This window comes from Fundulus heteroclitus, chromosome 8 (genome assembly GCF_011125445.2).
Source record: "Fundulus heteroclitus isolate FHET01 chromosome 8, MU-UCD_Fhet_4.1, whole genome shotgun sequence".
NCBI classification, from domain to species: domain Eukaryota; kingdom Metazoa; phylum Chordata; class Actinopteri; order Cyprinodontiformes; family Fundulidae; genus Fundulus; species Fundulus heteroclitus.
Genome location: NC_046368.1, coordinates 15,846,998 through 15,861,268, shown reverse-complemented (window position 1 = coordinate 15,861,268; position 14,271 = coordinate 15,846,998). Strand labels below are relative to the sequence as shown.

The following is a 14,271-nucleotide window of genomic DNA, read 5'->3' as shown; positions in this document are numbered from 1 at the left end:
TTGCGTGAAAATGTAAGCAGTAGAAGCAAAAAGTAGGCTAAAACATAATTACTTCACTAAAAGTATAAATAACCAAAATTTCTTCCCAAGAAAGGTAACAAAATCTTTGTATCTAATTGCTTGACACATTGGTAAATGGCAGTCAAATTACTTCTTTATTAAAGTTTTTACATTTTACAACATATGGTACGATAACATGTTTGGTTATTTGATTTTGCACAATTGACATTTTTTCATCTAAAATGGTTTAAACCAGAAAGCTTTATATAAATCATCAGTTTAATCAATTAATTACCATTTTACAGTAGTTGTCAGGGTAGAGGCACAATCAACTGAGTTATAGACACATGTACTCAGTTCACATGAGAAAAAAAAGAAGAAATCTAAAACAATCATGTCTTCTGCAAATAGGAAAAAATCATCCTAGATCACCAGTCATGGAATCTAAAGCCGTATATTTTTCTCCAAGTCATTTAAAACTTTTTTTGTTTTAGATCAGGTCCACCATTCAGCTCATTTTCCATCTCATACCAGGCAGAGAGAACAGAGACTGAATTACATCTACTACGCATGCATGGGGCATTTTGGAACTATAGGGGTGAAGGATATAGATCTGAAGGTCTTTTCCGATTAACAGTGAATGTGGTTAAATAATGTTTTAGTTTACATTTTATGCCTGAGCAGCAAAAGCGCAGTGAAGGCCTATTGCAATCCTATTGTCCCTTATTACGCTTCTTCCTAACTTATTGGCTATTTGGAGGCCTTAACATATTCAAAAACTCACCAGACTTGACCCAAAAGAGTCCTCCTTGTGACATTTTTGTATTTTATAATGGAAGTGACTGTTTAACAGATTGGTGTATTCAGTTAATAAAAAAACTAGCCCTGCTCATGTAAAACTAAGTGAAAGGTTTCTTTGCCGATTCACCCTTATTGTCAGTGTTTATGTTTCAAACTTTGTAAAATATCCGATAATTTCAAGTTGCATCTTCAAAACACAACAGGAAGTCTTCATTAATCCGCCATCAAACAGGAAGTGACCACTGCTTCCAACAGGAACATCAAATTTTGGTCAAATGTTCAACTTCTGGAGCACCTCTAAGCCTGGTAGAGGGTAATAGTGAGGCTTGCTTTTGGTACCCCCTGACCTTCTGAACTGCAGGAGAGTTCTGCATAGGCACTTAGGCTGTGCTTCTGCAGTCACAACACAGGCTGGAGTGGGGCTAAACTCTGGGGGCCACTCAATGGGCTTGCAGCTTTAATTTATACTTGTAGTGTAATGAACCAGTGCGCTGTCTCTTTAAATGATGTGTGTTGGAGCAGTTGGCTGGTGTTCTGATGGTTCATCATCACAGCGGCATACTCTTTGTTATTGCAATTTCAGCATACTGCTGACTATAGATGGTTTATATTATTATATTGTGTTCTTAATTACACATTACTTAATTCCATGCCATGTAAGAAATGTACACTGAAGTTTGCTATAATATTTTTTAGCAAGAGGAGCCACAAAATCATTTAATCTCCTGTGAAATCAGCATAACTGATGTTACACCAGTGATGTGTATTTTCAAAGAAACGAGAACCATCAGCATCACAGCCATCACAGACGGAAATATAAAAATCAGTTGCCACTCTGTTAGGGTATGCCACACCGACAGCACACCGGTAGTAACATGTATAACAGAGTGAGGAGCATAAAGTCTGTTCTCTGTAAATCCACCAATCCAATTTATGTTTGATGAAAGTCCAATGGTGTCTGTCAGTGATATTGGTGGGTCTTGGAATATCACTGACTTAAGTTTGCTTTGAAACTAATGGAAATCATCTGGATGTATATTTACACCTTGCAATGTTGCTGTCTATCATGCAGCAGATTAAGATTTGGTTCCTTGACGGGGGAGTGTAGTATTTTTATTTATTTTTTCAAAATTTCTGAACTGATGGACAAAAAAAAGTTATTACTATGATATTCAACACTTTTGTTTCATTCTACTCCTTCTCCTGTGTGTGAGTCTTTAGGTGATACTTCAGGTTGCGGGACCTAGTGAATTTCTTGCCGCACTCGTTGCAGCTGTACGGCCTTTCTCCAGTGTGGACCCACATGTGAGTCTTTAGTGCTCCAGCAAGTCTGAACGTCTTTCTGCACTGTTTACAGCCATATGGCCTCTCCCCAGTGTGGATTCTGTAATGCGATATAAGGGCTGCTTGATGGCCGAACCTTTTGCCACACTGAGAGCAGCAATGAGGCCGCTCGCCTGTGTGGGTCCTCATGTGCCTTTTAAGGTTTCCAGTCTTGTTGAATGTTTTACTGCATTGCTGGCAGCGGTATGGCTTCTCCCCAGTGTGAGTCCTTAGATGGGCCTTAAGTTGGTTTCTCTCATGGAAATTCTTCCCGCAGTACGAGCAGGCATGGGGTTTCTCTCCGGTGTGGGTGCGCTTGTGCATCTTGAGTTGCCTGGGATGGGCGTACGTCTTACTGCAGACGTTACAGGTATACGGTCTTTCGCCGGTGTGGATGTACTTGTGGTATATGAGGTCACTGGCCCACCTGAAGCTTTTCCCACAAAGGTTGCAGCACTTTTCTTTATTCTTGCTGTGAGTTTTGATGTGAGTATTGAGTGAAGCAGCTCGGCGAAATGTCTTTGGACAAGTTGGACAGCGTAACAAGTTGCTGCTCTGGTCTTTGGTATTTTCTTCAGCAACTACGGGTGAATTATTTTGCTTCAACTCAGGCTGAGATAAACTATCACCTCCACTACCTGGCAGTGTTAGAGCCTCCTTCTCTTCCTCAATCTTGATAAAATGTCCCTCCTGTGTGTAGCCTTTTGAAACAACAGTGATTTTATCACTGTGGTCCATTTCTCTACATTCATTTTTGGGCCTTGAAGGACACAGCGGTTGTACATCTGTGAATGCATCAACAATAACCTCTGAACCCTCATTCTTCACCAGCTTCACGGTCTGATTCAGACATGGTTGGGAGAGGTCCCCTTCACCACTGTCTTCCAAATCAGGTTCTGTTTTCACAGGAACTGAGATTCTGCTGGACTTATCCACAGACAACTCTTCTTTCAACTGATCCACCTGAAGAGACAATGGAGGACATGATACACTCTCCTTTAGCTTGCTGTCATTTTTGTTCTTCAAAGTTGTCTTGTCATTGCTGCATTTGGATACCTTTAAGAAAGAATGAGTGGAGGTAATAGAGTGTTCAGCTGCATCTTCCGCAAATCCATCTGAAAAAGTTAAAGGAAAACAAAGACCACATTACAACAGGTGATCATGCAGTCAAGATGAAATTGGAATCTTATTTCAAGAAAGAACAGGCAATTAAGAACTATTAACAATATCAGCATAAAGAAATAGGAGCTGCTGTCATTGATGCCAAGGCTGAACTCTCATTAGGACTTCACATTTTCACATTGTCCAAATTTGATCAGATACAGTTTATTGGTGTAGCTGTAAAGACTAAATATTAAAAATGGTCAGAGGTGTCAGAAGTATAGATACTAGGGTTTAGAAATACTTCTGTCGAAGTCGAAGTATCAACTCAAACCTTTTACTATAGTAAAATATAGAAGTATCGGATATAAAACTTTTCAAACGATCAAAGTAGAAGTAACCCACAGAGATTACTATAATTGTATAGTGTAATGTTATCAAAAACATTGGTATTGGCTTTTTTACCAACATATATGTCCACTGAAAACGAACAATGCAAATATATTAAAAGGTCCATATAGGTGCAATACTGAGCATCAACATGGGTTTCATGGAGCAGCAAATCTGATGTCTGGTTGCATATAAGAATTGGTGCAAAAAGTCAAACTTCAGAAAATCTTTTACTTGTTATTATTGTAATGTTAATGAACCTCCAAACGTAGCTGCAAGAATTGATGAGGCCGCAGATGTAAGATAATAAAATTGGACATGAAATGAGTGCATTAGTCCCTTATAACAATTGTATGGCTGTCTGTATCCAGTAGATGTCAAAATTAATGATTAATCCTAGCAGTTGATCAAAAAAATGAAAACAAAAGGAAAATAAATAATCCTAAAAATTGGGGCATTTGGCAAACAGATTGATGCAGTACTGCCTCCAACAACAATCAAATTCACTCTGTTCGGTAGCACTATTTACCTGAATATTTTTTTGTGTTTCATTGACAAACCAGACTGATACACTGAAATAAAATAGAAGTAATCAGTCTATTTTCAAAATGTAAAGAGTAGAAATTACAGATAATTGCGTGAAAATGTAAGCAGTAGAAGCAAAAAGTAGGCTAAAACATAATTACTTCACTAAAGTATAGATAACCAAAATTTCTTCCTAAGAAAGGTAACAAAATCTTTGTACCAATTGCTTGACACATTGGTAAATGGCAGTCAAATTACTTTTTTATTAAAGTTTTTACATTTTACAAAATACGGTATGATAACATGTTTGGTTATTTGTTTTTGCACAATTGAAAATTTTTCATCTAAAATGGTTTAAACCAGAAAACTTTATATAAATCATCACTTTAATCAATTAATTACCATTTTACAATAGTTGTCAGGGTAGAGGCACAATCAACTGAGTTATAGACACATGTACTCAGTTCATTTGAAAAATAAAAAATGAAATCTAGAACAATCATGTCTTCTACAAATATGAAAAAAATTCATCCTAGGTCATCAATCATGGAATCTAAAGTCCTATATTTTTCTCCAAGTCATTTAAAACAAACAAAAACAAAAAAATAGATCAGGTCTACCATTCAGGCAGAGTTAACAAAAAGACTGAATGACATCTGATACATATGCCCCCCACCAACCAAGCAGTTGAAATTAAAAATGCTCCACAAACCCAACAGTTCCACAGCCCTCCGGCAAACTGGTAAGTCCTACACATTTGAAAATTGGTACATAGGTAGATTTCCACAATACAAGGAGGGTGCTCCATCCAAATACCCTTAATAATAGCTCCTAGCTCCTGTTCCTTGACCTTTCATGGGGTCAACAGTAACTACACTATCATGGGTAGGAAAGTAGCATTCAGACAGCCTTTAACTCCGTCATTATGAGACGGAATCACACATGGATGAAGGTAGTCAAATCTGGGCCTACAGACTTTCGAAAATGAACTACAAAGAACATGCTCTCTTCTCTCAGGACATTTTTGTTGATTTTCGTGAGGTGGGCTGTGTTTATAAGTAATGTCACTCAAAGGATTGTTGGCGCCGGTAAGGGACGACGTGCGGTTCCTAGGCTAAACTAGGCAGGAGACGGAGCACACAGGCTCCTTTTCCAACCTCCTTCCTTACTGACTACATTATTCAGACAGGACTTATCATGGCAACAGCTGACTCTGTTCTACTTTGGCTAAAGAGTATTTACTCAATAATGGTATCCAAATATCCTTAGAAATAGCTTCTAGCTCTTGATCCGTAACCTTTCACGGTGATGTTTTGTTTAAAATGTTCTTGTTTTGTTATTTCATTTTACTCTCATTCAACTCATTAGTTCAACGTAAGTTATACGTTTAAAGATACAAAAAAAAATACCACCAAATAAAACTGATCACAAATACTATTTAAAACAACAGAAACCCCATCGCTAATTTCTGAACAAAGCCTATGTAACTTTATTTGTAGAGAACAATAATAACGTAACCAGATATGATCGAATTACTCCAGCTTTTAACTCATTGCAGAAAGCCAGCGGGAGTTTGAAAGCAACGTCCCGGTAGACAGGCGCTCCATCCAGGCATGGCGTGTCTCGATCGCCCGGCTGATAAGCTGCAAGTCCGCAATGCGAACAGGCTGTTAGTGTAGTGGGAGCAAGGATGTCCGAAAACATCTGAGCACTTTTAAAATTAAGCGATATAAACTGAGCAGATATTTCAGGTTTCAAAAGCTAAATTTTATGTCACAGAAAGCGTATTATATCTAACTTTAGTCACAACTTTTCACTCCTCTCATCAATTGCTATTTCCGGTTAAACAATTCTCTTCAAACCGCAATGAACTATGAGATAGAATTAACCAAAAAGGACACACTGGACCCATCCTTGAAATCTGCCGAAAAGGAGGTGGCATTTATGGGCCAAATTTCAAGAAGCCTTTGAATTTGGACAGCCTTTGACGAATTTGGACAGCCTTTGACACATCACTGTGACATAAATAAACATATATATATATATATATATATATATATTTTTTTTTTTTTTTTTCCTCTCTCCTTTTTTCTCTCCTTTTAGCAACAGCTAAAATGATTAAGGGGTTAGATCCTTATGAACATACCAAGTGGACCAAATATGTCAGCCTGCTTCTTAACTTTTACCATGGACAAATATACAACTATAGTAATTTTACCTGTTAAGTGCATACATCAAGCACGTAAAAAAAAATATTTGATGTTTTTCTTTCATTCATTTTTTTTAAATATGCACATTTAACGTTTCAGTGTTCACATACTGTTGGATTTAGGATTCTGGAAGATGGTATCTACCATCTTCACACAAACTCCAGGGGAAACAAGCAAGAAAAGTACAACCTTTGCAGCCAGTTAACAAAACAGTACCAAAATCAAAAAACATGCACATAAAAAGTGTGTTGCATTTGCATAGAGCCAGAGGAGATAGACAACGGAAAATACCACGGTTCCATCTCAAATGTGTGGGACTCAGTTATAACCTGACCCTAGCCAGATTGATATCGCTCCGCCTAGCTTCACTCACATCCATCTGGGACCTCTCCCATAGAGAGTGATTTCTCCAACCAATTTTATTGCCCAGCCAATCACACTCCAGTGTTTTATAATCAGGTTTGCCTGCAAGCGAAAATAAAAAGACAGACCACTGCTCACTAGATGTTGATCAAATGTCAGTGTACAAGCTGAACTGTTGGGTAGCTGCCATATCAGTGAATAAAACTGAAATACAGGTGTGTTTACACCTTTGAATACACTACATTTTTTGTACTTTCAAGCTAAGCCTACAGTTGAAACAGAATATTTTTTTTGTTTTGTGTTAAATTGCAAACCTGTCATTTATAACATGTTTGGATATTAAAAATGGAATGATACATAGATTTATGATACATATTGATAGTTTTTAAAAATTAAACTCACCCCATGTCCAATGACTCTCATGTCCTGCTGCTCTGTTTCTGCTGGTAAATAATCCAACCAAATGTTGCACACGACCTCTGGAGAAGGTTTTCGGTTCAGGACTGTGTCCCTACTTTTAACGAGAATTTTTTTTTCAATAAAACGAGAATCCCTGTTTTCTAAGAAAGTGAAGGCTTTTTTCCATTTTTTTCTCCATTTGTGCTCAGCCGACGGGTACCTGCTCTCCCCCTGGCGCGTCACATATGCTTGGGTGTGTGTGTGTAAATGTGAGTTTCTCCCAACTGCTGCTATCCATGCCATCTGCTGCCTTGGGTTAATTCCAGAAACACAACTTCAATTCATCTTATTCTTATTCACCTTTCAGAGTGGCCTTTTATTGTGGGCAGTCTAAGGCACACCTGTGCACTAATCATGGTGTCTAATCAGCATCTTGATATGGCAGACCTCTGAGGTGGGATAGATTATCTCAGCAAAGGAGAAGTGCTCTATCACAGATTTAGACTGGTTTGTGAACAATATTTGAGGGAAATGGTGATATTGTGTATGTGAAAAAAGTTTTAGATCTCATAAAAAATGGGAGTAAAACCAAAAGTGTTGCGTTTATATTTTTGGTGAGTCTAAATATTTTGTTTGGAAACTAAATATTTAGTGCACTGACTAAATATTTAGTTTGAAGAAAAGTAAATAACTTGCTAAAGAAATATTTAATTGACCATCTAAATGTTTATCTTTCCAATTAAATATTTAGTGTGGATCTGTGACATTTATAAATGTATGAACAACATGGTTAAAATAACAGTTGGAAAAATTAACCTCCATTTTTTTCTCTCGTGACTGGCTAAAAAACCCCCAAAATATTGCTATATACGGCACCCCATACAGACCACTGAGCTATATAATACACTGGAGTGCTAATAGCCCGCTATTAGAACTAGTCGCTTTGAAGCAACTAGCCGCCATATTGGTACTCCCTATTTTCCTCCAGTAACTAGGGAATATGTGCGCTACAGCATCGAATAACAATGATTTTCTCATGTTCAGGGGGCTTAAAACTTTTAAAATGTCGAATGCCATATACTTTTATGTTATGTTCTAAAACTATCAAGTACTGAGAAAGTCATGTGCTGAAATATTTTGCATTTTATTCATTTATATATATAACATTTATAAATATATAAATAATATACAAAAAATATATTTACATATATGTATACACACATATATGTATACACACATATATATATATATATATATATATATATATATATATATATATATATATATATATATATATATATATATACATACATACATACATACACATACTTATATATACATATATATATAAATTGTATATGAACAACATGTAAAATATTTCAGCACATCATCTCCTAGTAGTTGATAGTGTTAGTACATACAATTACCTGTAAAACGTTTTCACAGAGCCAGAAAACTGCTTGTTGTTGCAACCAAATTCTATGGGATTCTGTGAGAGTAGGGAGTAGCAAGATGGCGGCCAGTGACTTCAGTTTTTCGGCAAAATCAGCACTCCAGTGTATAATATAGCTCAGTGATACAGACCCACAGAACGGTGGTATAAGAGGGCCTGTGGGGCAACAGTAACAAGGAATTCAGACCAAAGAATTGCAGTTCATCTTTTAAATACAAAAATGCATTAAACCGCACGATATGTTCCCTTTAAAGAAGATGCAACTCCTTACAATTAAACAAGTTAAACAGACACAGACAGTCCTCAGAGAGCAGGACACCTCAAACAGGTGATGAACAAACAGTGCAGACCTGAGGACAGCAGACCTTCATGGAGGGACTCTGCGCTCCTCTGTGCAGACAGCAGCCGCTTCAGGCCTTCGTTCTCGGTCTGGATCGTCTGGATTGTTCCCTGGTACTCAGAGAGGGTCTGCTCCACCGAGACCAGGATGTCGGTCACAGTCGCCTGAAAGATCCGCTTCAGAGATGACTCCAGCAACATTTTCAGCTCCGTCGTTTTCTCCATCCTTTGTGATTATTTAGCGCGTGCTCGCGCGGAAAATCCTAAACAGATTAAAAGGATCCCCTTCTCCTCTAAAGGAAGCAGGCGGTGTTTAATGTTTTTGTTAGAGCTCACACATCCGTAGGACTGCCACCTACTGTTGTGGAGTACACTACCCAGGAATTCATAAAATACGTTAAAGACCACAAGTATGTTTAAATATAATGTTTCCTATATATATATATATATATATATATATATATATATATATATATATATATATATATATATATATATATATATATATATATATATTTATATATATATATATAAAATACACCGATTAAAGCATTATTGGGCAGGTACATTTATTGTTGTCCTAAATTATTAGTGTGAAATGAGATTGAGCACACATCCTGGAATATATTTGTGCAACAAGTATTGACAAATGTTAATCTTTATGCAATACATTCATCATTACATTGGTTTATAATGTTATGCACATAAAGACATGTTCTCAGATCTGCTCCATCTTACTTAAGTCCTTCAAAGAATGCATATTAGCCTACGATTTTCCTGAATTTACTCCCCTAGGCCCAAAACGTCCCACTCATTGCAGATGTTATTCACACAGTCTGTCTGTTCTGCCCACCTGGTATCAGATGGAAAATTAGCTGAATTGTAGAGCTGAATTATTTGAAAGAAATTTTAAATGGTTTTGGGGAAAATATGGGGCTGTGTATGCTTTGACTCAGGATGAACTTTCCTTTTCTGTAAAAGACATCATTCTATACTATATTGTTTTTCATGTGAACTGCATACATGTAGTTAACTATAACCCAGTTTATTGTGCATCTAGGGGATATTAGGGTTGGGGAGGCCATAGGGAGGTTCACAACATTTCCCGAACGGCGGGTTTCTTTCAGGCCGGAGCAGTGGTTGGAATGTTGTTGTTTTTTAATAATGAGAATGGCTGCAATTTTATGAGACAGGAAAAAGTACAAGTTTTGTTTCTAAGAGTATTTTTACTTCTTTTTTTAAAAATTTTTGAACACAACACATTTATTTTTTTGTAAGACTCTGATTAGCAAGGGAAAAAAAGATACAGAAGAGAGATATGGAGAGGAACTGGGCTTACAATGAGTGGGGCAATATGCAGAAAATAGGCACAACATTTTTTAGAAAAACTTGTGGAACCATTACAAACTGAACAGGAAGCAGATAATGCAAATATGAAGGTTGTACCTGATACTGAAGTTTCAGGTGATGATGAAGAACAAAATACTGAGCCTTCTGAAAAGTTAGAGTTGGACAATAATAATAGGTCCCTTGTGGACTGGGCAGTTACGTTCATTGCCTTGTCATCTCTGCTCTTCATCCTGCAGTGTCATCATCCCAGTCTTACTAAAGACGGAATAACTCTCTAACAAAAACAATTTAGAGCGAAGTGCTCTGTTTGGAGCATATGGGGTAATCAGATCGCTGATGTATAATGGAGCTTAATTATAAAGGGCTTTATTTGTGGGGGTGAAAAGGGAAACTTTAGAAACCTTGTAAAAACACCAATGTTTTTTACTTTACGACAAGAGGCGATTTAATGCCACCCAGGTTAGGTGATTGATTAAGAAGTTTATTTTTTAAAGACTTTGGTCCAAAGAGAACAACTTCTGTCTTGTCACAATTTAAAAGTAGAAAATGTAAAGTCGTCCAGGTTTTGATGTCCTCAAGACATTCTTTTAGTCTTAGTAACTGATTGGATTTGTGAGGATTCATGGATAAATATGGTTGAGTGTCATCAGCATAGCAGTGGAAATTCATCCCATGCTGACTGATAACTTTACGAATCGGGAACATATATAGAGAATTGTCCCAAGGACTGAACCCTGTGGTACTCCACAAGTGTCCCTGGAGATTGAAGAAGATTTATGATTAACATGAACAAATTGGAATCTGTCAGATAGATAAGATTTAAACCAGCCTAATGCTTTTCCCTTGATCCCTAATTTCATTTTGTTCAATTGTTTTAATTTTTGAAAATGAACTTTTAAAGCACAATACCATGTTTTGGTTTCAATACCGTGTTCCCTAAGTTACTGAGCTTATCATTTACGTATTTTGTAAATGACAGGCAAAAAGATAACTTACCTGTTACTGTCCTGCATCCTGATTGGTCTTTCATCAAACACCAATGAGCAAATTCTTTTGCCAGATCCACCCTTGCTAATCCTCTGGAGCGATCCTTGTTTTACTTTCTCTTTTTGACCTGTTCAGACAAATTTTCTACTTTTTGCTTCCCTCTGCCATGACAAACTCTGACCCGAGGATGACAAAAGTAGAATCACGTAAGGTTTGCACTCGTGTTTAAGGGGAGCTCTTTGTCACATGACACATTCAACGATGAATCCGACCCTCTTAAGTTATATAGACAAGTTTTTGGCAAGCCCACAAGTAGCATCTATATGCGGCAAGTGTTGTATAATTACTTGAAAACAATTTAATAAATCTCAAATTAAGCTGATTCATTGGTCAAAACTTACATAGTGCAGCTTTAACTAGTGTTTGTGTTCTTTTTATCCTTTAAAAATTATTACAATTAGGCAAGACGGGAAACTTCTTGAAGCCATCAAGAACACTGATATTAGAACTGAGAATAATTCTCCCAGAAGAACCAAAAATGAGTCACTTTACACCCGATCCCCATCCAGGTCTCAAAGTGTTCCACTACACTTCGTTTGGCAATTTTTGTAGTGAGTTGCGGTGTAATGAACAATCGGGCATTTAGACTTACCCACTTATGGCATCGACATCCTTCAGCTTGGACTGCAAAATCACTCTGAGAAATTGTAATGGCACATTCGTGAAATTGGTAAGCTGTAAGTCCATGACCTTGTTTTGCAGTTCCATGGCAAATAGTGTGGGGGTAGGGTTAGGGGGTTATAAAAGACGTATTAGAAAACAGAGAAAACTGAACAGCTTGAAAAATATGATCTTAAAAGAATATAAAGATATCTACGCACCACCTGGACAGGCTACATTCAAATTTTCTACACTCCTAGAGACTCCAAGAGCGCAACTAAAATGCCTTTAAGGGGTAAAAAAGTGGATTTTGCATGATATGTCCGCTTTAAAAGACATGTTTATTGTCACAATAGAAAGAGATGAATCAGGGAGGGGACATTTTATGTTAATTTGGCACTTAATGACCTGGCTATTTAGCCTGCAGATGTTTGAGGGTCAGTATGTCAACTCGACAACAGTTTGGCAGTTAAAACTTTAGAAATAGTTTAAAGGACTGAATTTGGTCCCCTGGTGCTGCACTGTCACTGTTGTGTGTTTCTTAAGCCACTAAGAGGACGATAAATCACTCAATAGAGCTCTAAAAGATTTGTCCCCCTCACTTCTGAGATGATGGCTATGCCCTTGGTTAAATATGTTAAAAGTAAGTCAGAGCAGCAGCAGCTGAAAGTGTCAGTGGGAAGCAACTGCTGTGACTGTTTTATTCCCTTGTTTTTCTGTAACATGACTTCAATAATACAGAGCACCTGCACTGATCTTTTTAGTTCTTAAAACTCAGTTTAATATTTGCCATTTAATTTCAGGTGCAACTTTATTGTCTTTCCGTTAACACAAATGTGTATATTTATAGAGTTTTGAACTATTTGAATTCTATGAACAAAGACATAACGTACAGAAAAAGAGATGGGTTTAATAAGGGGACCACATGTGGCGCCCTCGAGCCTGTTCTACAAAAAGCACAATCCACCAGCTTTGTCTGAAACTTTAATTTATTCCTTTACTCTTCTTGTTTAATCACACTTGCATTTATATACATTTAAAATTGAGAATATCTATAACAAAGTATGGAAAATGTATTTATTTTACATAAAGTTAAGGTGAACTCTGACTCTTCTTGTTCAAATGTCAGTACAGGTAACCCTTCATATGACACAACACCAAAAAAGTGGCTCTCAGTTTCAAAAAGCTCGGTGAACCCTGGATTAGATGAATGGTGTGAGTGGGAATGAGTACTGAGGAGCATTTTAAATTGCCTCATTTGTTTTCTTTTGTTGAATCTGCATCTGTTACTGGGCACCAGACCTGGGGCCTGTAACATTACACAGACACAGACAGTCCTCAGAGAGCAGGACACCTCAAACAGGTGATGAACAAACAGTGCAGACCTGAGGACAGCAGACCTTCATGGAGGGACTCTGCGCTCCTCTGTGCAGACAGCAGCCGCTTCAGGCCTTCGTTCTCGGTCTGAATCGTCTGGATTGTTCCCTGGTACTCAGAGAGGGTCTGCAAGCCCGACTGACTGCAGCAGCAACATATGCGTCCTCCTGTGCTGCCATGTTTAGTTTGGTTTGGCTGTGGGCTCGGCACCGTTTGCTTTCATTACACGTGTTTCTGCAGATCATGCACAGTAAAAAGTAGCACCCAATTTATATGTTTTATCTGCAAAAAAAGTTGATATTGGGTTGAGTTACACTTCAAACTCATCACCCTGCATCACTTTTTCTCTTTTTGGACATGTCTGGGTTGTTTTAATATGTTGTGGGAAAGCTGACATTTAGTGGCAGGATGCTGTTACTACACAGTTAAAAGATTTAATTCGCTATAGAGGAGGCACAGTTTTAGCGAACTGGAGATGTTTATACCAGCTTGGACAAGATAGGCGAAAACACCATAATATGGACCATAACATGGTCATAATATGAAGCATTTTCATACTAGCGTCACAATTGGTTTATGACTTCACATAGAGATATATCCAATATCCATCTGTTATCTTTATCCTTTTATCCATGCAGAGTTGCTGGTGCCTATCTCCAGCGGTCTTTGGGCGAGAGGCAGGGTACACCCTGGACAGGTCACCAGTCCATCAAATGGCAACATAGATATGCACATGGTCACACATATTCACAACAAAGGGCAATTTGGAGAAACCCATTAATTAGGGGAGAACATGCACACTCTATGCAGACCGCAGGCCAGGATCCAGACACAGTGCTACCAACAGAGCTGCTACTGTGTAGCCCTATAGTATCAGTGTTGTTTGAATACATAAATAGCATATAAATAAAACAATAGCAACGTGTTACTAGTTTATAAGTGTATTAGCAGAAATGCTAGCTATTTTATTTCCTCCAGGTAATGTGCTAGCGG

General features: G+C 37.6%; 1 protein-coding gene across 9 annotated transcripts in view; it reads right to left on the bottom strand.

Moving 5' to 3' along the window:
* LOC105930775 (zinc finger protein 37 homolog) overlaps positions 1-9,242 on the bottom strand; it is a 113,219-nt gene extending 103,977 nt beyond the window's left edge. Inside the window, exons 1-3 of one of the 9 annotated variants that reach the window (XM_036140188.1) lie at positions 8,931-9,241; positions 3,181-3,239; positions 94-3,087 (exon numbers count right to left, since the gene is read on the bottom strand). In XM_036140188.1, coding sequence (XP_035996081.1) covers positions 1,993-3,087; positions 3,181-3,239; positions 8,931-9,129 — 1,353 coding nt within the window. In that variant the 5' untranslated portion in view covers positions 9,130-9,241 and the 3' untranslated portion in view covers positions 94-1,992. Of the gene's footprint in view, positions 1-93; positions 3,240-8,915 lie in introns of those variants that run through there. The other 8 variants (XM_036140187.1, XM_036140182.1, XM_036140181.1 and 5 more) reach the window with 8 other exon arrangements.
* Between the last annotated feature and the right edge of the window lie 5,029 nt (positions 9,243-14,271).